At 41.0% G+C, this 25,514-nt stretch overlaps 5 protein-coding genes, 1 long non-coding RNA gene and 2 pseudogenes across 10 annotated transcripts; 2 read left to right on the forward strand and 6 right to left on the reverse strand.

Moving 5' to 3' along the window:
* Positions 1 to 558: 558 nt before the first annotated feature.
* LOC130698559 (adhesive plaque matrix protein-like) lies at positions 559 to 7,008 on the reverse strand. Of its 5 annotated transcripts, none has more exons than XM_059494721.1 (3): positions 6,963 to 6,977; positions 1,071 to 1,268; positions 559 to 1,010 (listed from the first exon to the last, which is right to left on the reverse strand). In XM_059494721.1, the coding sequence occupies exons 1-3, from the start codon at positions 6,966 to 6,968 to the stop codon at positions 657 to 659; spliced, it is 558 nt and encodes a 185-aa protein (XP_059350704.1). In that variant the 5' UTR covers positions 6,969 to 6,977; the 3' UTR covers positions 559 to 656. The 5 variants fall into 5 exon arrangements, with proteins under 5 accessions (XP_059350704.1, XP_059350703.1, XP_057377222.1 ...); XM_059494720.1 differs by lacking the exon at positions 6,963 to 6,977 and adding an exon at positions 4,571 to 4,593; XM_057521239.2 differs by lacking the exon at positions 6,963 to 6,977 and adding an exon at positions 1,372 to 1,393.
* LOC130698568 (cuticle protein 8-like) lies at positions 2,140 to 3,030 on the reverse strand. Its single transcript, XM_057521244.2, has 3 exons — positions 2,941 to 3,030; positions 2,665 to 2,820; positions 2,140 to 2,599 (listed from the first exon to the last, which is right to left on the reverse strand). The coding sequence occupies exons 1-3, from the start codon at positions 2,944 to 2,946 to the stop codon at positions 2,246 to 2,248; spliced, it is 516 nt and encodes a 171-aa protein (XP_057377227.1). The 5' UTR covers positions 2,947 to 3,030; the 3' UTR covers positions 2,140 to 2,245.
* Positions 7,009 to 7,670: 662 nt separating the features above from the next.
* LOC130698567 (cuticle protein 21-like) lies at positions 7,671 to 8,561 on the reverse strand. Its single transcript, XM_057521243.2, has 3 exons — positions 8,446 to 8,561; positions 8,144 to 8,326; positions 7,671 to 8,082 (listed from the first exon to the last, which is right to left on the reverse strand). Exons 1-3 carry the CDS (start codon positions 8,449 to 8,451, stop codon positions 7,750 to 7,752), a joined length of 522 nt encoding a protein of 173 aa, XP_057377226.1. The 5' UTR covers positions 8,452 to 8,561; the 3' UTR covers positions 7,671 to 7,749.
* A 636-nt stretch (positions 8,562 to 9,197) lies between these two features.
* Positions 9,198 to 10,105, reverse strand: LOC130698557 (adhesive plaque matrix protein-like). Its single transcript, XM_057521231.2, has 3 exons — positions 10,017 to 10,105; positions 9,722 to 9,919; positions 9,198 to 9,660 (listed from the first exon to the last, which is right to left on the reverse strand). The coding sequence occupies exons 1-3, from the start codon at positions 10,020 to 10,022 to the stop codon at positions 9,271 to 9,273; spliced, it is 594 nt and encodes a 197-aa protein (XP_057377214.1). The 5' UTR covers positions 10,023 to 10,105; the 3' UTR covers positions 9,198 to 9,270.
* Positions 10,106 to 12,999: 2,894 nt separating this feature from the next.
* On the forward strand, positions 13,000 to 14,640 carry LOC130698580 (uncharacterized). The gene is made up of 3 exons (XR_009003301.2): positions 13,000 to 13,377; positions 13,446 to 13,825; positions 13,913 to 14,640. It is a non-coding gene; the product is annotated as an uncharacterized LOC130698580 (long non-coding RNA).
* A 1,025-nt stretch (positions 14,641 to 15,665) lies between these two features.
* Positions 15,666 to 16,584, reverse strand: LOC130698549 (cuticle protein 21-like; annotated as a pseudogene).
* Positions 16,585 to 18,317: 1,733 nt separating this feature from the next.
* On the forward strand, positions 18,318 to 19,164 carry LOC130698554 (cuticle protein 19-like; annotated as a pseudogene).
* A 1,651-nt stretch (positions 19,165 to 20,815) lies between these two features.
* On the reverse strand, positions 20,816 to 23,366 carry LOC130698518 (bone morphogenetic protein receptor type-1B-like). The gene is made up of 8 exons (XM_057521186.2): positions 23,237 to 23,366; positions 22,947 to 23,131; positions 22,658 to 22,884; positions 22,449 to 22,587; positions 22,186 to 22,378; positions 21,826 to 22,123; positions 21,403 to 21,763; positions 20,816 to 21,332 (listed from the first exon to the last, which is right to left on the reverse strand). The coding sequence occupies exons 1-8, from the start codon at positions 23,313 to 23,315 to the stop codon at positions 21,165 to 21,167; spliced, it is 1,650 nt and encodes a 549-aa protein (XP_057377169.1). The 5' UTR covers positions 23,316 to 23,366; the 3' UTR covers positions 20,816 to 21,164.
* Between the last annotated feature and the right edge of the window lie 2,148 nt (positions 23,367 to 25,514).

The raw sequence follows: 25,514 nt of genomic DNA on the forward strand, positions 1-25,514 counted from the left end.
AACAATTCTTTCACATCTTTCGGGAGTATTTCATTACAATGTAAATCTGTCGCAACATCAGTGATTCGGAAATGTAATTTATCCTGCCGATACACCTCAGATGGGAACTAGGAATAGATATTACCTGCCCACTGCGGCTTTATACCAAAATGGGCCGATTTTTATTGACGCTTTTATTAATTAGCGGTGGAATCCAGGCGTCTTCATGTTCGAAGATACGAAATAAATCGTTATGATAGGTTATGTTGTGCAATACACATAAGGCAGTTGTTTACATATTCATATTTTCTATTTTTTCTCAAGAAATTCTCTGGAAATATTCACCGTTGCGTACGTTAACTGGACTAATCAGACTTATCCAAATGGAAAGTGGGCGTTCCGTTTTTGCATATGGAATTCAAAGAACTTTTACTTGTTTTAGTTTGAATTGGGTGCTGTGTGATTATTAAATGCAATAGCTGCCAGAGTTATGAATAATGCGAAACTTGATTACTATCCCGATTGCTCTCTTGGCTATTCACGCGGTTTCCGAGGAAAAATGGTTGCTTAAGAATAATGTTCATTTCGATTCATTTGTTTACTTTCTCATCAAGACATAACGCATTTTAGTTCATACTATTTTAGTTTACAGTTGACTTGTTCTGGATCTATCACGTCTAATATTTGGTTGGGTATTTCGGTGATGGATAGGCTGGGCTAGGATATGCAGGGCTTGGGTATTTGGAAGCAGAATAAGCAGGGCTTGGGTAAGATGGATACGCAGGGCTTGGGTAACCAGCGGGTTTGTAAGCTGGCTTGTATTCCTTGGCCTCTCCGTCGTATTTAACATCAGCGACGTATCCAGTGTAGTCATCGGCTTTGTAGTCGACGATCTGAGTGCGACCATCAGGAAGAAGAGTGCGGTAAGATCCGGTCACGTATCCTTTATCATCAGCGGTCTCTTGGTGAGCGTAGTCGTTGTAGGTGTAGTCATCCTTTACGGCCCAGTTGAAGTTGTACGGCATGGGGGCCTACAATCCAATGCATTAATCGTTAGATAAGATAAACAAGAGGTTCTTTTCGTGACTCACATATTCAGGAGTCTTGTAAGATGGAGACGGATAGGCAGGGGCAGGGTAGGCCGGAGCTTTGTAGGCCGGAGCTGGGTATGCTGGTGCGGAATATGCCGGAGTAGGGTACTGTGGCTTGGGGTATTGTGGCTTGGGGTACTGTGGCTTTGGGTAACCCTGGGAGGCTACGACGGCGATGAGGGCAGCAAGAACAATGATCTGCAGTTTAAGAATAGACCAAAACGAGATATTGAGCTCACATGAAAGACATCAGTATTTGCTGCTATCTAGCCAAGTTTTTGTTGCTGCTTGAGTTCCTTACCTTCATGTTGATGTGTTTGAAGTTTGGAAGTAACTGTGCCTTCTCGGTTGTTGGAGAGGAGTTTTTATACCGGTGGAAAAAGAAATCGAATTAGGGTTGGACCAACCAAACACCACGAAACCATCGGCTGGCCTTCAATGTCGACCTATCACTTTAAGAAACTATGGGATTTTTGTGAAACTTTGCTGTGTCGCTGTATTTTCAAATGTTCTGTCTGAAATATCAGTAGCAATATGTATTAGCAAAAGGATTTTGTGACAGTGTCTCAGTTTGACAGGTTCTTTCGCTTACATGTAATACGAATAAGATTTAGATCTTAAAAAAATTATGGCAGTTACGATTATGGAGAAAATCTTTCACATTTTCCAATAGTTTTATTAATCGGGAAGTCTACTGCAAGAGTGCAAGTTTATGAGCCTAACAGTTCCAGCAGATATTCATAAAATCGAAATTTGGATATCTCTAGTTAATTCACTTCTGATCTCCCGGCTAAACTTACAGAATCATTTTGTTAGACCAACTTGTATCACACTATCATGGTGCAGTTGTTCATGCACTGATTTTTCAAATTTAATTTCTACGGAGGTTTGCCTTATATACTGACGTTTTTAATGTGTGCTTAGCTGTCCAAAATTATCGAAGTTAAACTAGGGATTAAAACTTTCCATGCGGAGTTTCAAAAGCTTTCCATTATGTTATCATTTCAATTAGATGATGCTGGAGCCTTAAATGCTGTAGCTGCTAAAGTTGTAAAAAACAACAGACTAGTTGCGACTTATTTTTCGATTCATTTGTTTACTTTCTCATCAAGACATAACGCATTTTAGTTCATACTATTTTAGTTTATAGTTGACTTGTTCTTGATCTATCACGTCTAATATTTGGTTGGGTATTTCGGTGATGGATAGGCTGGGCTAGGATATGCAGGGCTTGGGTATTTGGAAGCAGAATATGCAGGGCTTGGGTAAGATGGATACGCAGGGCTTGGGTAACCAGCGGGTCTGTAAGCTGGCTTGTATTCCTTGGCCTCTCCGTCGTATTTGACATCAGCAACGTAACCGGTGTAGTCATCAGCTTTGTAGTTGACGATCTGAGTGCGACCATCAGGAAGAAGAGTGCGGTAAGATCCGGTAACGTATCCCTTGTCATCAGCGGTCTCTTGGTGTGCGTAATCGTTGTAGGAGGGATCGTCCTTAACGGCCCAGTTGAAGTTGTATGGCATGGGGGCCTTGTATGTTGTAACAAACGTGGACATGAATAGGAGATAATGGCATTTGTATATGAAGCACTTACATATTCCGGAGTTTTGGCGTAAGCAGGAGAAGGATAGGCGGGTGCGGGATAGGCTGGAACTTTGTAGTTTGGGGTAGGATATGCTGGAGCAGGGTACTGTGGCTTGGGGTAACCCTGGGAGGCTACGACGACGATCAATGCAGCGAAAATGAAAACCTGTAGGCACAACACGAACCAAAGCAAGGCATTAAAACTCACAGGAAAGATATCATTTTTCCTTTCACTAAACTAGGCATTGTGTTGCTCTTAGTTCATGGTGTTGCTGGAGTCTCTTACCTTCATGTTGATACGTTGATGGTTGAGAAGAAACTGTGCCTTCTCACTAACTTGAAAGGAGCTTATATACCGGCACGGAAAAGAAATCGAGTTAGGACTGGAAAGTTTCAATCGATGATCGCTATAGCGATACGACAAACGAAACTTCGAAAAATGCTTGTCGCTGAACCAATAATCATTTGATTTCTGGGAATCAATGGGATTAGATGTAAAAACGACTACACAAATTTTCAGTTTCCTTTCCGAGTTTCTTTTCAAGGAAATTGCTTGCTTATATACTTTATTATTTTTAGTTTCTCATAACGATTAAACAAACTGGTTTTTTCTTTCCTCGAATTTTGTCTTTTTGCCGGTGTATTCCATCTCTCCTCTGCTTGCCATTGCACACGCCATGTTACGCTGATAAGAGCTTTCCCAAAAAAGATTTAACTTACACGGGCCATGGCGAAATCTTTACTTTTATGTGAGAGTGTATAGGTCATACATGCGTATAGGATAGATGGTTGCCTTTGACTCATAAATTACGAAGACTTTGACAGTCTAAGTGCCTAGATCCTTATTTAAATCTTTCGTAGTATACTCTTGTATGATGTACTCAGTCGGCGGAATGAGCATAATGATTTTTTGATATAGTCAACTTAATGCGTACACAAGCTTATGTGTAAAGTGACTAGAGGCTGAAAATGCATTGCTTGTATTACAAACGACGTGTAGATTTTAATTATGAGATAGTATTCTGCCGTTGTTTTCATAACTATTTGCACCCCAGACTTCCAATGACTTGCGTCGGTTTAAGTTTCACGAAATTGGTGGGTAAAAATAAAATAAGCAGGCATACAGTCGATTACGTACAGAGAATTTTTGTGCGATTGAAATGTATTTGTATCCAAAATAATTTAGTATACAGCTGACTTGGAACAATTTGGTTTATCTAGTACTTGGTTGGGTATTTAGGAGCTGGGTAAGCTGGGCTGGGATATTTAGGTGCAGGGTAAGCTGGGCTAGGGTAAGCTGGGCTAGGGTAAGCTGGGCTTGGGTAGCCAGCGGGCTTGTAAGCTGGCTTGTAGTACTTGGCTTCGCCCTCGTACTTGACATCAGCGACGTAGCCGGAGTAGTCATCGGCCTTGTAGGTGACGATCTGAGTGCGGCCATCGGGAAGAAGGACGCGGTAAGATCCAGTGACGTAACCCTTGTCATCAGCGGTCTCTTGGTGAGCGTAGTCGTTGTAGGAAGGATCGTCCTTAACGGCCCAATTAAAGCTGTATGGCATGGGGGCCTACAATTCAATGGATAAACCGTTAAATCAGATAGACAAGAGGTTCGTTTTCGTGACTTACATATTCGGGCGTCTTGTATGACGGAGATGGATAGGCAGGGGCAGGGTAGGCTGGAGCCTTGTAAGCCGGAGCTGGGTATGCTGGTGCAGGGTATGCCGGGGCAGGATACTGCGGCTTGGGGTATTGTGGCTTGGGGTAGCCCTGAGAAGCCACGACGGCGACCAATGCAGCGAGGATGATGAACTGTGCAAAACGAAAATAAAAAAACGTGAATCGAGTGCAGTACTTTGTGATAGCCAGAAACTGAGTCACTTCCATTCAGGTGCACAAAAGCGTATACTAAATTCTTTTACCTTCATGTTGATGCTTTGAAAGTTAGAATTCAACTGACTTTTCCAACTGCTGTACATGCCTTTTATACCACTAAAAAAAGAAAACGAGTTTGGGCTGGGTCGGCTAAGCAATGCGTTTTCAAAACTGGCTCGCCTTCAATTGGTTTCAAGTTTGCGTAAGAAATCACAAACTTAGTAAAAAAAACTCACGCGTACGTATATGTGTAATAATTTCGGGACTGTATCCAAGATCTACTTTCAGAAGACAGAAGGATGCTGTAGAATTTAGATGGGAATGCTGCTGAACGAATGTTTCCTTATACAGAGATTGAACGATTTCACAAAGTGAGCTGATATTCTTTACATTTTCAGTCGCACGTCAAAACGACATCGATATTCGTGATTCTCGATAACATTTTGAATCGAAATCGTACTTAGTTTGTCGTATTAAGAATTTAGCATAAAACCAAACACGTTCAAAGTTAAACCCGATTTTCAGAGCCAACTACAAATGCCAAATGCCTGAATGACTGGACGGTGCATTGCCATTAGATAGTTATACATCTATGAAATTAGCGAAGTAAATTACAAAAGTGCTTTGTGTATGCAAATGGGATTGAAATGACGTTCCGTAAAAAACTAAAACACCTAATTACTAGTGAATTCCCTGTCTATCCATTATGATGTAGTATACTAGCGTAATTTCAATAACCGGAATGGAGACCTCTGAGTTAGGATGCAGCAAAATCTCTAAAGTAATAGCTGATGAATAACCGATGAAGTTTTTTTAAAAAAACATATGCATATGCATTCACGTTTCCGAATGAGAGACCTGTGGTCAAAGGAAACCACTGGCCAGGGGTGTGAAACTATGAAAAAAGTTCCCCGTCAACGCCCCTGGAATTGGCTCTTGATAGATTGCTAAATCCATTTGAGAGAAACTTCATTTGCTGGTCATTGGAATAAGAAATTGGCCATAGAAGAGTGACACGTTTTCTAGAAGCTGCGTAGTCTAGTGTGCACACAAAACAATTGGCAAGAGAATGTTGTTGGGAAACGCTTTTGTTACCTCTTAAAGTAATTTAAAAATAATTCTAATCACCTCATTTTATGTTGCCCGTGAAATCGGTGAAGCCATTGCATCGGCACGTTAAGAAAATGACTAAAAAATTTATTAATCATCGGTCGTTACAATCATGACAAACGCCAGTCGTTACTGAATACAACCGATGCGTGAATTGTGGAAGTCGCTCTGATTCTTCACTCGTAGGAATCCATCAAAGAGAACAGAACATGACGAATACTAAATGAGTGTTCTAACGCATTAGCAATATTCAAATTGCTGAATCAGTTCACCGACAAATACTAGTGTATAATTGACGAAACGCTGGGCTACATAGCAGGTCTGGCTGCTTGTTCATTGCAAATAACCAGAATGTCAGCTGTAAAGGGAAAGATTCGCATGAAGCCATCAATTTCATTATCGCACAAGACAAAAGGTTGGACGTGCAGGTGTTATAATTGTTGTGGGTCAAGAATGATATTCCTGCGGTTTTCAAAAAAGGTAACTTTTCGGAAGAGCAACATCGATTTGCTTAGCTTTCGTACTAAGATAGAATGTATTTCAGTTCAAGATAATTTTAGTTTACAATTGACTTATAATCGATGTGGTACATCTAATATTTTGTTGGATATTTGGGAGCTGAGTAGGACGGGCTGGGATATGCAGGGCTTGGGTATTTAGGCGCAGAATAAGCAGGGCTTGGGTAAGATGGGCTTGGATAAGCCGGGCTTGGGTAACCAGCGGGTTTGTAAGCTGGCTTGTATTCCTTGGCCTCTCCTTCGTACTTAACGTCAGCGACGAAACCAGTGTAGTCGTCAGCCTTGTAGTTCACGATTTGTGTACGGCCGTCAGGAAGAAGAGTTCGGTAAGAACCAGTGACGTAACCCTTGTCATCACTGGTCTCTTGGTGAGCGTAGTCGTTGTAGGAAGGATCGTCCTTAACGGCCCAGTTAAAGCTGTATGGCATGGGGGCCTAGTGTAACAATTGAGGAAATGAATACCAGATAATGGCTTTTTACGTACTAAATACTTACGTATTCAGGAGTTTTGGCATAAGCCGGAGAAGGATAGGCGGGTGCGGGGTAGGCTGGAGCTTTGTATGCCGGAGTAGGGTATGATGGTGCAGGGTATGCCGGAGTGGGATATTGTGGCTTGGGGTACTGCGGTTTGGGGTACTGTGGCTTGGGGTAACCCTGCGAGGCTACGACGGCGACCAATGCAGCGAGGATCAAGACCTGTTATAGATGACAATTTCGATTACATTAACAAATAAAACTCACAGAAAAACACCTCGTTTTACTTCCAAGTAGCTACTTTGTAGTAGTTTCTTTTACTGTTTGAGTTCCTTACCTTCATGTTGTTGTCTTGGAAGTGTGGAAGCAACTGTGTCTTCTTGGCTGTTTAAGAGAGGCTTATATACCGGCTCAAAAAAGAAATCGAGTTAGGGCTTGGTCCAGTAAAAGGCAAGGATCATTCGTTGGCCTTCAATGCCAGCTTGCTACTGTCAAAAATTATTTAGATTTTTGTAACACCTTCTTGTGAAATGTGTTCTTGTAAAATCTTCATGTCCATTTTTAATTTTATACAGTTGGGTATGTAGAAATTATGTCACATTAACAACCGAGTTTGAAAGGGTTATTTTGTTTAACGCATGAAAATGAATGTTGCAGTCGTGACAAATATTCATGGCTTATAACACATAACGTGCCATTGTCTCATATTTTGCAAGAGATTTTCATGAACCTGTGAGTACATCGCAGAAGAACAGGCTCATAAGCGCGAATGTTCCGGCCGGTTTCGTAAATTCCGGAACTTTGCAGACTTCGCCCTAGCGCTCTCGTTTTTGATCTTGTAACAAAATTTATCGATATTTGGTCATTTTCGTTAAATCGCCAGTCAGCACCAGAATCGTATATTATTTGTGCTCTTATTCGTAGGGAATTCACCTTAAACATTTGCCTTGCCTAGATTCAATTATGAGAATCAGGGATCTAAATGTTTGTACGCTGATCGCTTAAGATGGTGAATCATATTTTATTGAAAATAAAAATTCACTGGTTTGTTTTTTGCCACGATATAATGTATTTCGGTTCACGATAATTTAGTATACAATTGATTTATAGCTTAGCTGGCTCATCTAATATTTGGTTGGATATTTAGCTGATGGGTAGGCTGGGCTAGGATATGACGGGCTTGGGTAAGATGGGCTTGGGTACGCTGGGCTTGGGTAAGCAGCGGGCTTGTAAGCAGGCTTGTTGTAGTCGTACTTGGCTTCTCCTTGGTACTGGACATCGGCTACGTATCCATAATCATCGGCTTTGTAGTTGACAACTTGAACACGACCATCAGGAAGAAGAGTGCGGTAAGATCCAGTAACGTATCCCTTGTCATCAGCGGTTTCTTGGTGAGCATAGTCGTTGTAGGAGGGATCGTCCTTTACGGCCCAGTTAAAGCTGTATGGCATGGGGGCCTAAAGTTTAATGTGTTAATCATTAGATCAGACAAATAAGGTGCTTGTTTTCGTGACTTACATATTCGGGAGCCTTGTACGACGGAGACGGATAGGCAGGGGCAGGGTACGCTGGAGCTTTGTAAGCCGGAGCTGGGTAAGCTGGAGCAGGGTATGCTGGGGCAGGATACTGCGGTTTGGGGTACTGTGGCTTGGGGTAGCCTTGTGAGGCTACGACGGCGACCAATGCAGCGAGAATAAAGATCTGTGCACACAAGACAAGGGAGTACCAGAAAGGAATTAAGTTTACAATGAACATATTTCCCTTTTCACTAAACCAGGCATAGTTTGTACTTAGTTCATATTGTTGATTTAGTCCCTTACCTTCATGTTGATGCGTTGAAAGTTTGGAAGAAACTGTGCCTTCTTGGTCAGCGGAAAGGTGCTTTTATACCGGCAGAAAAAAGAAATCGAGTTAAGGTTGGAACCTTTCAGTCGATGATCGCTAGCGGTATGGTAAATGAACTTCGAAAACACCAAACCTGCTCTGATAATCACTTGCATTTCTGGAAAGCAAATTACTCGGTATAATACTAGAATATGTCAGTTCCTTGAAGTTTTTTTTAGGTAACTGCTCATTTGTCTTGTTATTCTTTAATTTCTTTTCACCAGAAGGCAAGGGGTATTTTTCTTTCTTCTGATTATGCAGCTAGATTTCTGTACCTGTTCTTCTGTCTGTCTATTTGCTCATTTTTGCGCACACCGTAATTACAGAAAAAGATGCTATTCAAAGAGGACGCCAATTATCAAGAGCAAAAACTATTGTCTTTGGCTGACTAGATAATCATTTAACTCCATTGCGCTTTGTTCTTGCATGTCGTACTTATCCAACGTACTGATCACACGATCTTTAATATGGCCCAAACAAGACGTATGGTAGTAAGCAAGTTCGTTTAACTGAAGTGGACATGTAAACGTAACCAGTATTCCATGGATTTGGATTTCAAAGCATCCTGTCATTATTTTTAGAACGACTTGCTTGCCACACAATGATCATTTACGTCAGGGTTTAATTTTCAAAGTAGATTTACAAAAGGAAAGCAAAGTAGGTAAAAGCAGCCAATGACTCTGGAGTGTTTATATTTCATCGAATTGTATTTGAATTCCAAATAATTTAGCATAGGGTTGATTTGTAACTTTTCGGTTCATCTAGTACTTGGTTGGGTATTTGGGAGCTGGGTAGGCTGGGCTAGGATATTTAGGTGCAGGGTAAGCTGGGCTTGGGTAAGCTGGGCTTGGGTAAGCTGGGCTTGGGTAAGCTGGGCTTGGGTAAGCTGGGCTTGGGTAAGCAGGGCTTGGGTAACCAGCGGGTTTGTAAGCTGGCTTGTATTCCTTGGCCTCTCCTTCATATTTGACATCAGCTACGTAACCGGTGTAGTCATCGGCTTTGTAGTTGACGATCTGAGTGCGACCATCAGGAAGAAGAGTTCGGTAAGAACCAGTGACGTAACCCTTGTCATCAGCGGTCTCTTGGTGAGCGTAGTCGTTGTAGGAAGGATCGTCCTTCACGTTCCAGGCGAAGCTGTATGGCATGGGGGCCTAAAATTCAACGCATAAATCTTTAGATCAGAGAAATAAGATGCGCGTTTTCATGACTTACATATTCAGGTGTCTTGTACGACGGAGACGGATAGGCAGGGGCAGGGTAAGCTGGAGCTTTGTAAGCCGGAGCTGGGTAGGCTGGAGCTTTGTAAGCAGGAGTTGGGTATGCCGGAGCAGGATATGCCGGAGTAGTGTATTGAGGCTTGGGGTAGCCCTGAGAAGCCACGACGGCGACCAATGCAGCGAGGATGAAGACCTTTTTTTATTAAAATGATAACAGAAATCAAGTTAATAAAGGGACGATTTTTAAAGTGGATTTGAAATGAATTCCTAAACTAGTTTGTATTTCTTACTTTCATGTTGTTGCTTTAGAAGTTTGAATGAAACTGTGCCTTCCCAAACAGCAAAACAGGCCTTATATACGCAACGAATGAAAACCAAGCTATAAGTTTTCATATATGTGAAAACATATTTTTGGCTTTTAGAACAAATAGTTAGTTATATCGAGCAACCTTCGCCCATGTGACGTCATGGTGTTCCACTTTTAGTTTTTACCCACAAGCGTTTGTGCGGTGGATAGAGATTGCGGCTGCAACGAACAATAACGACGATGGACGGCCCATCCCTTTACGCAAGCGAAAACATTCCGCTAACAGCTGTACTTGCGTTTCTTGTGCAGGCAAGTCAACGTATTATGTTATTCTCCTTTAAAAGATAATAAAAGAGTGAAGATCTGTGAGCAAAAGCCAATTATTCTAGTTTGCCCTCTCGTTTCCATGACAACAGATAACAGGTGGAAACGAATTTCAATCAACGAATGGTACCTTAACCTTTTACATCTGTCCCATAATAAAATAGCGTATAATAACAGCTAGTTTTTTTTTTACACCAGTCGTTAAACAAACATCAAACTATTGACCAATTTTCTTGGGCTCCCTGTTAAGAAATTCCGAGTAAAAATTTTTCAATTTTCTATCGGGGATTTTCCATTCGTGCATCAGTGCTCCGTTGAAAGTCGATCTACTGAATTCTACCGTCAACACATTGCTACTTTCAGTTCCTAATGTAATTCCATCTCCTCACCGTTAAGTGTTCATAACAACCGGTTCTCTAAAAAAGGCGACCAACGATCTATAAAACTTCCATTTACGCAGCATCCCATCTGTAGCAGTAAAACGAGCGCCGGATGTCGTGAGCGAATCACGAAACGTGCAAATTGCGACACCCACATTCGAACCGTAATTACTTGGCACGACTCACTACGACACCCAAAATAATAACGAAAGGGAAACAAAACAAAAAATTCACTTGGATGCTACGATGTGGCAATCTCATTTCGTTTTTGCCGCCTTTGGGCCTCCCGGCAACGTTGGCGAAAGAAAAAGTCGGTTACCTTTTTTACTGCAAACTCTTATTTATTCATTACTCTCGTTTTTTTTTTAACGTTCACTTAGGGTTCTACCATTTACGATTTTTCTTGTATATTCGCAAAACGGCGCGTTCGTTCCGTGAAAAAGGGATATTACCAATGACTGTTTTCCTTTCTACGTCTGTAATTGTCTTTCAGGTTAGAATTGGTCATCGCCGACAGCAAGACACAAAGTGGTTGCCATACATACGTTTTATCGAGGTTGATAGGCGTGTAGTTGTTCCCAGGATTATTATCACACTTCTAAAAACGAATTCAAACATTTTATGCGTATGACGTAAATCATCGGTAGGGTGTGGTTCGTCGATGAAATCAAACTGTGGCTGCAGGCTTATACTCTCGCGGTTAAGTTCGCAGTTTAAGGGTACAATAATTAAATTAGATTTTCCTGTTTCTGTCTGGAAAAGTTTTGAATGATTGTGAGAGAGTGATTTTACCCAATAGGCTCATGATTGTGCTCCGCTTCGATTGAGTTTCAACGCACGTGAAAGTTGCCATGCATAACAGAAACAAGAGCTAGATGGCTCAGATCCATCACGGGAGGCGGTGATTGCTTTTCCGTGCAAAATCAACCGCAATGACGTGATGGTTAGGGACGTTTACCACTAGATATTTTCATGCCACAAAAAGTAAAATTCCTCGTTGTCGCTAAAAATCTCAAGTCGTGATGTTCTTTTCTTTGCTATTTTGCGATCAGTTTTGCGCCAGTAATGGGGAGCGTGTTAGCCTTTAATTGAGCGTTTCGTAGTACATCACGTTTGTGCCATTCTTTATCTTTCTTTATTAGCCAGCAAGCATTTTTTCGCTAAAAAACTGCGCGTGCTGTGTTCGTGAAAATCATTTCACTTTCTGCGCAAAACTTCAAATGTCTTACTTCATCATAATATCGCAATACACTGCCAGTTGTTTTGGCAAAACACCAAGGCCGATTTAGCGGGCCAGTAATAGTTAACCAATTAATGACTGTCTGCATCCTTCTTTAAAATTTTCATGGCAATTTTTTTATTCTTTAGCAAGAAGGTAAATTCTAAAGCCGCAGCGATGCGTGTTTGAATACGATAACACGCTCATGGCTGAAAGGGTTGTTCCATTTCTTTTGCGTTTTAAACTTCTTTTTCATTAATATAACCCCAATCTTGTCTGCATCGACTTCTTGCTTCGCGTGTACTTGTATTTTCCCGGCTTTCGCACAATCCTTTCACACCAATCACACCATGACTTTGTCCTATCTTTGTTGTCTCGGTAGTTTTTGTTAACATTGTATTGCCATATGTTTCATGACTTCATCGTTCCTGTTGCGTTCTTGGTGTTTCCAGTACAATTAAAGCAGGTATCCTATTTAATTGGATCCAGATTCTATGTAAGCATACGAATAAAAGTGTAACCACGAAAACAAAACCAGGTTACCGCACAACTTGTACTTTAACAAAAAAAATCTCATTTGAGCATTTAAATACATTTGTCGGTACTTTGTTTTTGAATTACTGCCCATTTTCTTTTGTTTTTTTTAATGTCTACTTTGTTTCTTAATGCGCAATGTTCCCCCGCTCTTTTTTCAACTCGCGTTTTCACTTTCTTTTTTTCCTCGCCAGGTATAATGTCATTTACATGCTCTTTCTGCTTTGCTATGGTTCGCTTTTGACTTTTACTTTGTTCTGCTGTATTAGGGTCTTTCGGTGGGTTTTCAGCTGCGCTACTACGGGCTTGATTTCGGATTTGACCTCGTTCAAAACGATACTCACCGCATTCGGTATGATCAAAACAAAAGTATTGCATGTGCAATAACCAACGGGGGATTGCGATCTGTTGCTTTGTTTACCCCCATTATGGACAGATTAGTCTAGAGAGTCAACATACGATCGAGCCCTTTCACAAAGTTCAATGTTGCGCCATAGAGCAAACTGAAAGGAAGTGATCAGAAAGTGCCTTCCAGTGACGCGAAACGCAAGACACGCGAAAAAGCGTTACAACAATATACGCGCACATAACATGAAATTTCGGCTTCACGCTGGTGAGATTCCGTTACGTTTTCTACACTTCCCAGCGGCGCACTCCCATGTCGATACCAGCAGGAGTCGCAGTTATTGTATCAAGTGGCCGGCATACAAAACCTAAGTGTGTTTGTCGGCAGCAACAAAAAAATAGTGGAAAGGGAAAAAAGAAAAAAAAAATTCCCGGTATCATCGAAAGTCGTTATTGACACCACCATACGATGATGACGAGACCGCACATTGTGTGTGAGTACAAAAAATTCAATGTTTTCTCTCCACACGCACTACGTCACGGTACTCTTATTTTTATTCTGCGTGAAACAAAATAAAAAATTGAATGTTCCTCTTGACATTAATGATAGAGAATTGATGATCATGATTGGAAGGTGAATTTGAAACGAGTTGCCAGAATCGTGTGTCCTGTCTCATCATATAAAACTGATGAGTTCACTGTTAACTACACGTTCATCGTAGGTGTTCATAGACCCACCGCGACAAAAAAATTACACGTTAAGGCATCGTTGTTTGATAGATTGCTGATTACTTTGTTTACTATGTTCTGTCGTAGAAAAAAAGGTGTTAAAGAATTTTGCTTTTCAGGTATAGGTAATCTATTTTAGAATTCCATGGCCGGCTGAATCATCGCATAACGAGAGAGAGAGAGAGAAAGAGGCACGAAACAGATTCATTCTGCCCACCCTCGATTTTAACGACATTTGTGGATTGGGGATCAATAGCTACGGTAGGCTAACGCATCGCACTCTTCCGAATATGGTCTATGTTACCGCAACGTGAATAACATAGCGTGAATGCTGGATATTATTAATAGGAAAAGGTCAAACAATTCAACTCTCTCCCGTTTCTTGTGTCTACCGTTGCCTTTTTTCGCCTACAATCGGAGTACAACGAACGAAAAACCGCTGCGGGAGAAAATGGTGTTGTCGTGAGCGCTTCGTGACTTTTCCCAAATCACGGATGAGAGGCGAAACGAGGTTACGCTAGAATTGGGAGCGGTCCAACCACCACCACCTTTATCTGTCCGCTTTGTCTCTGCATGTAGTACATCATCGCAATTTTAGGCAAGAAAAAAAAAGAGAAAGTCGAGCTTCATTGCCTCTTCTTTTTGCGCACATTGATGTCGGTGACGGCAAGCCAACTCGAACGAAAACGAAAGCACGCGGGAGTTCCAGAAAAAAAACGCCATGCATTGTGATTAGGAAGCCCGTGGCCGACCACTAGAACATGGTAAATAAATTTCCTGAGCACAATGGCGCACGAGACAGACGGTTAAAAATAATAGTTACAATTGTGTTCAGCCGCCAAGAATGGCTGTGTATATAAAAATTCGTGAATGACATGACGTAACCTTCCCTCTAGGTGTATTGTGTCATCAAGCCTGTTTTTCATCTTAACGCGACAGTTGTGTCTGTTGACAAAGCGTTCGATCGACATCAAGTTATGAAAGGGATATAAAAATAGTTATGACAGTAAGTGAAGGACTTTATTGGGGCGTTTAGATTTGCATATCAAGGGTCTTTGACCTTCACCAAACCTGAAATAAACGACATTTTGGCACCTTGTTTGCCTCTGTGGTTTTCTTAGTTCTTTATTTCTTGTTCTTACATTCGGATTGATGAGCTTAATTAAGAAAAACTATTTTTTTTTGTTTTTATGCTATCAGTCCATGTTTCCATAGAAAAGGTAATACGTCATCCTGTCATGTTGGTGGGCGTTTTCCTTTTTCTTTCTTCGCCCCCACTTTAGACGATGCAAACGATTAAAGGTCGTTGAAGGTTGAGGGTTTCTAACTCTTCCCAGCAAAGCTGTAGTTCCGAGTAGACAAAACTAATCTGACTAATTGCCTGTAAACCGCCTCACAATTCGAGACAGAGAGAGTCAGAATGTTTCCACGTTCTCTATTGTGAAGAAGCGGTCAGTTGTTTTGTTTCGAGGACAGGGAAAACTAGAACCGTGTCCAATCATATGGAAACAAAATTTCACTCACGAGCTGTCATCTTTTCTTTTTTTTCGTGTTTTATTTTCGGTTTAAATCCATACAATTGTTTGCTACAATAGGAGCCATTAAACTGAGCTTAATACCGTGCGTCGCTTGTTCTCAATATTCGTTTCACGCCTTCTGGTGAATGATGTGGTTCTTAAAATAGATAGTGCTTTTGACTTGAACTGTTAAGGAAAGCGGGGACTTGTGGATTTGACGTCGACAAAGAAGTGACGTATTTAAAATAAATCGCACATACCAAATAGTTATTGGAAAAGCTGTGCAATATGGACGAGGTGTGGGTGGTTGTTATTGCTTAATCGGCCACCATGATGGACCCACGCTTGGAAATGGCCTTCGTTGAAAATAGGTAAGTCACACCTTAAACTTAACTTCACATATGTCGAAGAGATGTTCAAAAAACGGATAATGCGTGTACGGAAACGAGATAATTACTGCGTTTCTTCCTGCGGTTGTTCAGATTGTTCGCTATGTTCGACACGAGACATCACAACCAGATTTTTCTGCCTGAATGAATAAAAACTTTCACTTCGGATCAACATCAAAGAAAAACAAAGAGTCATTGATTGATAAACCACTTCATTTATTCTCCGGCTTCTTTAAATTCTCTGTTTAATTTACAGCCGTTGGCAATAATGACATTTTTTTTTTTACCCAATCTCGAATCTCGTGTTTATCTTGTTTAGTATTTGGGGTAGGCGGGAGCAGGGTAGGATGGTGTTGGATATGCTGGAGCGGGGTAGGCTGGTGTGGGGTAGGCTGGAGCAGGGTAAGCTGGTGTGGGGTAGGCTGGAGCAGGGTAAGCTGGTGTGGGGTAGGCTGGAGCAGGGTAAGCTGGAGCAGGATAAGCGGCCTTGTAGGCGGGTTTGTACTCGGGGTACTTGGCCTCTCCGTCGTACTTGACATCAGCGACGTAGCCGGTGTAGTCATCGGCCTTGTAGGTGACGGTCTGAGTGCGGCCGTCTGGGAGAAGGACGCGGTAAGATCCGGAGACGTAGCCCTTGCCGTCGCTGGTCTCTTGGTGAGCGTAGTCGTTGTAGGTGTAGTCATCCTTGACGGCCCAGGCGAAATCGTATGGCATCGGGGCCTAGTTAATTTCGTGAAAATTGGCGAAACGAATAAGTAAGTTAAATCATTTTGGTAAATGCATTTCACCACTAGGAACTTACATATTCAGGGCTCTTTTGGTAAGGAGCAGGGTAGGCTGGAGCGGGGTAAGCTGGAGTAGGATAAGCTGGAGCAGGGTAAGCCGGAGCGGAGTAGGCCGGAGCAGGGTAAGCTGGAGCGGAGTAGGCCGGAGCGGGGTAGGCCGGTGCAGGGTAAGCAACGTTGGCGGCAACAGCAGCGAACAGGGCGGAGAGGATGATGACCTGATTTAAATGTTATGATGAGTTACAATCAAACTAATGTTTAAAGGAAAAGAAGCAGATCCCACCTTCATGTTGCTTGTAGTGTTCTGGTTGTTGTAGAACTGATGACATTCGGAACTTCGGCTTCGCTTTTTATAGGACATTTAGAAAAGTGACCGCTTCTATGTCACTTCCTTTTAGCATCGAAATCAATATGATAGGGACAAAAAGGAACAAGTACTTTCGATAATAAAATGGGTGCGGTCTGAGTCGAAAATATTTTTGCCCTTGTACGTTAAACATACAGATAATTGTCCCCATTCTCACTAAAATGGTTCGCAATCCTCTCCCTGTCTTTACTTGTTTGTTATGTATGATTGCGAAAACGATTCTTTTGGTCTCGTTTAGCGCACCTTTCTCTCCTTTCTTCGACTCTGTGGCCTACAAGCGGCGAAGGCGATCGATTTCTATTTTTCTATTATTTATTTAGCAGGTGTAATAGAATAGGTGTCGAGTGGATGCATAGGGATGCGCCAGAGATATTTGGTTGTTATTGCAATTGAATGTATGTTCCATGTTTGCTTGCGGACGTCCTTCGGATTGTCAATTTACTAATGGGGTAGTTACTTTATGAGTGGACGTCCTTCAAATCGCTAACTTGCCAATGATAGTTGCGACATAACTGTCTTACTCTCACGGCTGTAAGTATGACAATTGAATGGACAAGTGGAGCAAGGTCATCAATCTTCTTCGTTTCCAGTGTTTTTTGTTTCTTAACTGTTACAGTCTGATGGCGAACCATGAACCAACATGTAATACCTTGAAAATACTTCGATACATCTGGCTGGATTTCCGCATCGCAGTTAAAAAAACAAAAAAACTAAAAGCTTAAACGAGCTCTGAACAATGCCAAGGAAAAACGAAATTAGAAACATGATTCTGACGTAACTTGCAAGATCTCGAATCTTTAGGCAAGTTACAGACGGGTGGGGCGTGTTGGACTGGTATGTGCGTCAAAAATTCCGCAAATGGTAGTTTATGGTTAAAAATAAATCTTCAAGTCAGCCACGTTGGACTCGGGTCACGACCACCACATCGTATATGTATGAAAACACCAGATTTCGCCATTTCGTAACAATGGCGTTACAACCGAATAAGGAGAATGAGGTGATTCTTACGCCTATCTACTTGCACTAGTAGATCGAAAATCGTGATGGTCGACAAACGTGATCTACTTTCAACCTTTCTTTTGTTCGACCTTGCTAAGCTGAGATGGTCAGATTGTTGTGTATCTCGAATTATTTTTGCTGGACACAATACTAAAATACCACCCTTCGTCGTGCGGCCAATGGCCTTGTTGATCAAGCAATCCTCCATCATGACACATTTGGTCTATTTGTTCATTCTTTTAAATTGTTTAAAAGTAGGAGAGTAGCCGATGAGTAACCGATTCACGAACATATGCCAGTTATGGTAACTGTTTTCGCTTTCATTCGATAAAAAATTAGAAAGAACGGCGTAAATGTAGCACAATTCAAGGCTGGTTTTATGTATCTCGCACCACGGGCGAAACGTCCTTTCTTTTAAAGAACAGTACATAGTTATCCACCGCTATCATTTTCATTTCTGTTACAATAACCTAAAACGGGAGGAAAGCGATGCACGAATGAGTCCTCCGTCCATCGTTAGATTCCTCACGGCCCCACCCAGCGACCTAGCCTTGAGGCGTGTTTAACGTCGCGGTCATGGGCAATTTCATCGAACAACTCGCTTCTTCTTCTAAACGCAAGACTAGTTATAGGGAAAAGTGAAACTTTACGGCGGCAAGAGCCATGTTTTGTAGTATAACATGGATTATTTGGACCACTGCGCGGAGGATTATGGCCAAGCAAAGAATTGCATGTAGTGCAGCGCAACCAGAACCGTATAAAAGTAGCCGAGACCTTTCGAATGGACATCAGTTGTTTGCTCAGCTCAATCCGACATTCTCAACATGCAGGTGAGCTCCCACTTTCCTATCTATTGGTCAACTTTCAAAACTTCCTAAATTTTTGTAAGACCAGGTGCCATTTCTAACAATCCGCTAAATATATTTCAGATTTTCGTCTTTGCCGTCTTGATCGCCGTTGTGGCCGGTAACGTGGCCTACCCCAAGCCTGCATACCCTGCCCCTGCCTATCCTGCCCCGGCTTACCCTGCACCGGCCTACCAGAAGAGCTATGATTACGTAGGTTTTATGCGTACCATCGAGTTGCACTGATCGCTTGTTAATTAAGTTTTAAATTTTTTTAAACTTACGAATGCCTAGGCCCCGATGCCATACAGCTTCGCCTGGAACGTGAAGGACGATCCTTCCTACAACGACTACGCTCACCAGGAGACCGCTGATGACAAGGGTTACGTCACTGGATCTTACCGCGTCCTTCTCCCCGATGGCCGCACTCAGATCGTCACCTACAAGGCCGATGACTACACCGGCTACGTCGCTGATGTCAAGTACGAGGGTGAAGCCAAGTACCCCGAGTACAAACCCGCCTACAAGGCCGACTACAAGCCCGCTTACCCCGCACCAGCCTACCCTGCTTACCCCGCTCCGGCCTACCCCGCCCCAGCCTACAAGCCCGCCCCGGCTTACCCCAAATATTAGGTCAATAAGAAGTGCTATGTAATATTTATGGCGCATGTTAAATAAAACCAAATTTTTTTACAAAATTTGTTCTATTTTTTCGTTTGTGATTGTTCCTACTTTTCCAAACTTTTCGTCAATTCAAATTTATTATGGCGTCGTAAAGTTTTCGTAAGTCGATAAGTGATCTCTCTTGTTGGATTGTTAAGCAGGGGGGGATTATGTCAAACAAATTGGCGAAGCCTCGTTGATTTCGTCAAAAGTAAACTGTTGTCCAAATGACCAATTGAAGCCATTTGTGGTGAAGACGATTGCTTAAGGTACGACAGTAACAGTAACCATAAACGCAACATTGTTAGCTAAAGCGGACATAGGAATTTTGTCGCTTCGTTAGAATAAACCCAAAATGTTTTTCTTAAATTAAAAAAAAAAATATTAACCGATTGAAATTCCTAAAATTAGCCGTTAAAAGATGAATGAAAAACAGAAGGCCGGGCTTATTTTGTCGGGCTTAAAATTTTGTCCTATTAAAAAATATCATTAAATCTAGATAACTATATATGATTCTGATTCAAAATTAACCAAGGAACACGAAAATTGAAGTGGTTTTTATGTAGGGTTTATAGTTTTTAAGCAATCTAAAATATAAAATTAGGGGCGAATCGAAACCATTACTAGGGCGCCAGTACGCTACAGCGCTAGCATGACACATCTTTGATTGATCAAAACTATAAACTCTACGTAAAAACAAATTTTATAATCGTGTTCCTTGTTAAATTTTGAATCAGAATCATATTTAGTTATCTAGATTTAATGATATGATTTTCTAATAGGACAAAATTTTAAGCCCGACAAAATAAGCCGACAAAGTAAGCCCAACTTTTAGTTTTTTACGGTAAATTCAAAATCTATAAGCCCAATATAAAAATATACCCGATTTTCGTGATCAGCGATCAATTTTGAATCAAAATAATGTATTTTTAACCAAATCTAGAATTTGAAGAAAAATGAAAAAGTGAGAAGGGTATAGCCTTCTCACTTTTTCATTTTTGGCTAAATTTCAAATTTGGCTTAAAATACATGATTTCGATGCAGTATGTAATACTGATCACGGATATAAAGTTTATTTTTTAATTGGCCTTATAGTTTCTGAATTAAACAAAAAAAAAAAAAACAGAAGGCCGGGCGTAAAATTTTGTCCTATTAAAAAATAATATCATTAAATCTAGATAACTATATATGATTCTGATTCAAAATTAACCAAGGAACACGAAAATTGAAGTTGTTTTTATGTAGAGTTTATAGTTTTTGAGCCATTTTAAATATAAAATTAGGGGCGAATCGAAACCATTACTAGCGTGCCAGTATGCTACAGCGCTAGCGCGACACATCAAACTTCTTTGATTATTCAAAAACTATAAACTCTATGTAAAAACAAATTTCATAATCAAAAAACATTTTTTGGGAAAAGTCGGGCTTACTTTGAAGCTCGGTTTTTAGGGAATCAAATTTTTTTTTGATGTAGTTCAATCAAACGAAATTATTAAATTTACAACATACCTACATTTACACATTAACCTAAAAATATGGGGAAATGTGAAAGGGAATTCCACTTTTTCATTCACTGCGTGAATCCCTATCTTGTATCGCATCTATTTTTCTCTGTTGAATACCTTTCTTGCGTAAATCACCTTACAGGACACGCGATTGCTCAAATTGAGGCTATGACATCTGACGTACGTTGATTCAGTTCATTGTATTTACACGTTTAAGGCCAATAAAACGATTTCGAGAAGCAATTGGAGAGTAATAAAATGAGCTGGAGAAGACGCTTGTTTGGTTAAGACATCAACATTATTTGTTTGGATCCGTTTCAGGCTTGAGGCAACAATTATTAATGGCACGGCAGTTGCAATGGAGCAATATCAGAACAAAAGGCAAACAGATTCACATTCAGAAAACCCATTTACACAAAAAACTTATTTACAGGAACGGACAAAAATCATATTGAGAAACGTTTCAAGCAAGACGAAACACCATCCCTTGGTCATATTAGATTCAAACTCATGTGCTGGCCATCTGAGCATTAAACGGATGGTAACATTTCTTTGTCGTTGTACTTTTCGATGTACATGTACATATCAGATTCATCGTTGATGCGAGTCAATGATTTCTTGACGCGCAGAGCTGTCAAGCGAGCAGCAGGATTTTGATGCCAACACTCTTGCATTACTTGAGCCAAAGTTTTTAGAGGCTAAAAGGAAAAACAAAATAAAATTTGCAAATTATAACAGTACCGTAACTGGTTTGTTTCTCTGAATTACCTCCTCAGTGAGCCAATGCGGTTGAATATCCGGTCGTACTTTCTTGACACACACCACGTTATACATGTCGTCAAACGACGGGTCAGAAGGAACACAGTCGTAGTACGGTTGTTGATAGTCGTCAGGCCCGTAGGTAACCAATTTTTCTTGGCTCTCGTCCGTAATAATTTCGCTGAATGTAGTAGCAGCCGTGTTACAACGCCGGGCGATTTCCCACAAAACAAGACCGAACGAATATATATCTGCTGCCTTGAAGGCTTCGAAGGCAGATTTGTTAAGGCTTTCGTCCAACACCTCGGGTGCCATGTAGCGACGGGTTCCAACACGCGTATTGGGAGCAATATCAATTTCTTGGGACTCACTGGCAACAAGATTAGTAATGAGTTTCCTTTTTTAGTTGTTTAATCAAAACCACTTTCATACCTAATGTATCTGACAGCCAAGCCAAAATCTGCTATTGCGCAAGTCCAGTCTCTTTTTACCAAAATATTTTTACTCTTGATATCTCGGTGAGCAATGGCCGGCTTCCCTCTTGTACCAAAGATTTCCGTGTGCAGATGAGCCAAACCACTAGCAGCGGTAAACGCTAACCTTCCAGCCGCTACTCCGTCGGGAGCATACTGCTGCAGGAAATCATGCAGAGACCCAAGTTCATGATAGTCAGTGATGAGAAGCATCTGTGTCCATGAACCGGTTCCTTTGATATCGGCAGCAATAAATCCTGGAATTGATTCAATCATTAGTTTACGAATTTTTCAAAGAAAGAGTTTGCTAAGACTGTACCGAGGATGTGTGAATGCCTCATGAGCACAGTTTGGTAAATGTCAGTTTCCCTGAACCAAGAAGCTTCTTCCGTAGTAAAAAACACCTTAACGGCAACCTTTTCTTCTCTCCACTTGGCCATCCAAACTTCACCATAACGGCCTTTACCAATCGAGTGCCCCATAACAAGTTGCTTTGCGATTGTTCGTTGAACCTTAAAAAACATAAAAAAAATAAATTTTTTAACAACATACATTTGATGTTATCCAGGAATCTCCTCTTACCAGTAAAGGTAAACCAGAACCTGATCCAGAACTTTGGCTATGATCCACCATGTCTTTGATTGTTGAATTGCCTCCAAGGTAGGGTGCGCAAGGAGCTTTAATGATAGAAACTTGACGCTTATCTTCTTTCCTTTTGTAACTGTACAGAAAATTGCCATTTCAACGATCAAGAAAAACCGGCAATGTTTTTTAAATAGTGAAATACTTACTGAAGATAAACACAAACCACCATAACAAAGAGGATGATAACACTAGCAGTCACAGAAACTAGTAAGGCTAGGTAATGAACATTTTGATCAGATCCAAATCCAGAATTGGGATCTGGTGTTGTACTGCGTATCTCATACATTGGAGATAGCAATCTGTTGCAGAGATCTGACTGGTGGCAACATTGTATAGACTTGGGTACTAAATGTGGAACAAGGTGTCCTTTGCACTTATGGGAAATCAAGTGGCTGTTAGCTGGCGTAACTTTTTCTGTAAACAAACTGTAAATACCTGCATGAGACCCTTTTCTTCTGGAGGCAAACATCCATAGGTAAATTCAGGTTCAGGCAAACCTGTGTCAGGATTATACACTTCTTCCACTGCAGCAAAGCACTGGCTGAAAGGTCTAGCCTCACATGTGCCATTGAAATTGTCATTGGGACAGTGCCCTTGACAATAGCATGTAAGTCCATTGCCTGCAAAGAAGGGGAAGATACGTGAACTTTTTCGCCATTTTAGGATGCAAACAAACAACAAAGTCTTGTTGCACAGGTTTGTAGAAAATTACGAAAGTTGCCTACCGTATCTGATACACGAGGTGAACACTAAAATCCACAAACAACTTCGATATCGCGTGTGTATTTTTAATTTGTCAGCCATTTTGCAGCACACTCTACCACAGGCCAGCAAAAGAAATCTATCGGCTATGGCGGCGGCAGCATCTTTCTTAAAGAAAAGAAAAAAAAAGCTTCTTTTTAAAGGCGGAGTGAGACATCTAGCGAGCAGTAAACTAGCTATTTAAATTTATTTTCAAAAGCCTTGTTGTGTTGTTTTCTTAGCTTTGTTATTTAAGAAAATAAGCACGGTTATTTTATAATATACTGTACGATCGTTTTGATAACAAAATAACATACAACGTAGTGAATTTTCTTTCGTAAGTTTAAAAGAAATGGCTGAATGGCACACTGCACTTGATTTTACAAGCTACCCTTGATTTGCTAATTCATAGCATTTGAACCGTTGTTGATGTTCATAATATGCAAGATTATCGTTTGGGTTGAATGCTTGTGATAAATGAGGCCTGTAATCAAATAAACCTCCTGTTTAATAGTTATGTTTGCGTTTCATCCAATCTAGTTGATAGAAAGCGATAAAAGACAATATCGATCCGTGTCAAGTGAAAACAAATATTTTTCTTCTGAAACATCAGAAACGGTAGAATGGTTTCTCCAGGTTATCAATTGTGAGATAAAATACATCGCAATTGCTTTTGAACAAATTCTAAGAGTTCTAGTAGTTTTGCATAAAGTGCACTGACCAATGCCTGTATATCACCCTTTAAAAGGTAATTGAGCAAAAGCTAAGTTACTAGCATGTCGCTCGAGAGATAAGCAACTTGTGACACTTTTACTCAGCGAGCAGTATCTTAATAACCCCCTGTACGTACGTATAAGTCGCGTACATCGTTTACAAATGACTAAAGACGCATGTAACCGAAAAGCAAGTCCTTCACAATCAGCATACCATAGTAGCTTAGGAAAGCTTACGGACGACACTTGAGCACGGATGCTGCGAGTCATACGCTCTTTTTCCACATTCGCACTCGGCTTACACTCCAAAATCTGACAGGTTCGCAACCTTACTCTTTTAGGTATAGTTGCTGTCCTGTTACAGTGATGGTTGCCGTGTTCTTCATACGCCAATAGTCTAGTCGTTCATTCTTACGAAAACAGATCATGATTTCCATAAATGTTTATCTCCTTTGTGATTAACTGTTTTTCGAAATTTCCCTTCAATATTAGAGTTTTTCTTAGTTGTGTGTTTCGGACTTTTTTATGAAGAAAAACTTCTATGGCTTATTGCGGTAGAATTTAATGTGAGCCTCTTTTCAGAGTAGGAAATTCAATGATTTAAGCCTGCATCAATTCCGATGAAACGGACTCTTGATCCTACCAATCCGGTTAGTTCCACTTTGGAGCTTTAAGTCATACGCAATTTTTCAGTGACCAAAGTCTTTCTCAAAGGCATTGGAAAAATAATAACTTGAAAAGATGCTTTATAGCTCTTAAAGTTGAACGAAATACACGTTGTCGTAGGAGTTGCTGGTTATGCTAGGTCTCAAAAGGGGCGATTAGGCTCGTATTAAGCGAGAGCTTCTCATAGAAATACCCAATATTAGAATAAACCAAGGAAATGGACCGGCAAATCAACTGGGACATTCATTGCTATTCAACTGAAGAGTCGACGAACCGTGACTCGTTAAGCACGAGACGCAGTGTCAAACGGTGATGCAATTTTCAGTCACGCAGGGCCGGACAGTTGAAGTTCATGACCAGACCTTTTGATGCTCTCTTTAAATAGACTTCACATGGCTTCAATGTGAATGAATCTTGCAGCTCGTTGATCAAGAGCAAGCTCGTAACCTTGAAATTATGCCACTTAGCTATAATGTGACAGTCATCGCAGCTGGAGATTGGATGGCACTTTATGGAAAATCTTATTTAAGGTTGCTGTTGTTGTTCGAGCCAGAAAGCAAGATAACGACTGTAGTTGTTTGACCGACTGATTAGTCTGCAATCGTACATTTCATTAGTTTCCATTGCGTGTAGAATCGGAATAACCTGCAGAGTATAAAAGACCGTTGGCCAAATGGGTTTCGGTCTTGCGCACCACATCACGGAGGACAGAGAGCTCAAGTTATCTGCCTCGGACCATTCCTTGCTAAGAAAAAAGAGGAACATCAAGCTATCAAGTTGCATTCTTCTAGTATCAAAAGACGCATAGAGAATAGCGCATCTCACAGAACGTTCATTTTTCATTTTCGATGGCCGGCTGATTCCTAATTTTACGACGACCTTG

This window comes from Daphnia carinata, chromosome 3 (genome assembly GCF_022539665.2).
Source record: "Daphnia carinata strain CSIRO-1 chromosome 3, CSIRO_AGI_Dcar_HiC_V3, whole genome shotgun sequence".
NCBI classification, from domain to species: Eukaryota; Metazoa; Arthropoda; class Branchiopoda; order Diplostraca; family Daphniidae; genus Daphnia; species Daphnia carinata.

Coding starts and splice junctions, on each gene's coding strand:
- LOC130698568 (XM_057521244.2), bottom strand. Junction 2,600..2,664: donor ACGCCAAAACTCCGGAATAT/GTAAGTGCTTCA, acceptor ACAACATACAAG/GCCCCCATGCCATACAACTT.
- LOC130698559 (XM_057521236.2), bottom strand. Junction 6,586..6,646: donor ATGCCAAAACTCCTGAATAC/GTAAGTATTTAG, acceptor TTGTTACACTAG/GCCCCCATGCCATACAGCTT.
- LOC130698557 (XM_057521231.2), bottom strand. Junction 9,661..9,721: donor CGTACAAGACACCTGAATAT/GTAAGTCATGAA, acceptor GTTGAATTTTAG/GCCCCCATGCCATACAGCTT.
- LOC130698567 (XM_057521243.2), bottom strand. Junction 8,083..8,143: donor CGTACAAGGCTCCCGAATAT/GTAAGTCACGAA, acceptor ATTAAACTTTAG/GCCCCCATGCCATACAGCTT.
- LOC130698518 (XM_057521186.2), bottom strand. CDS start 23,315: ATGGCTGACAAATTAAAAATACACACGCGATATCGAAGTTGTTTGTGG. Junction 22,588..22,657: donor GTGGTTTGTGTTTATCTTCA/GTAAGTATTTCA, acceptor TTTTCTGTACAG/TTACAAAAGGAAAGAAGATA. Junction 21,764..21,825: donor TTGGCTGTCAGATACATTAG/GTATGAAAGTGG, acceptor TCTTGTTGCCAG/TGAGTCCCAAGAAATTGATA.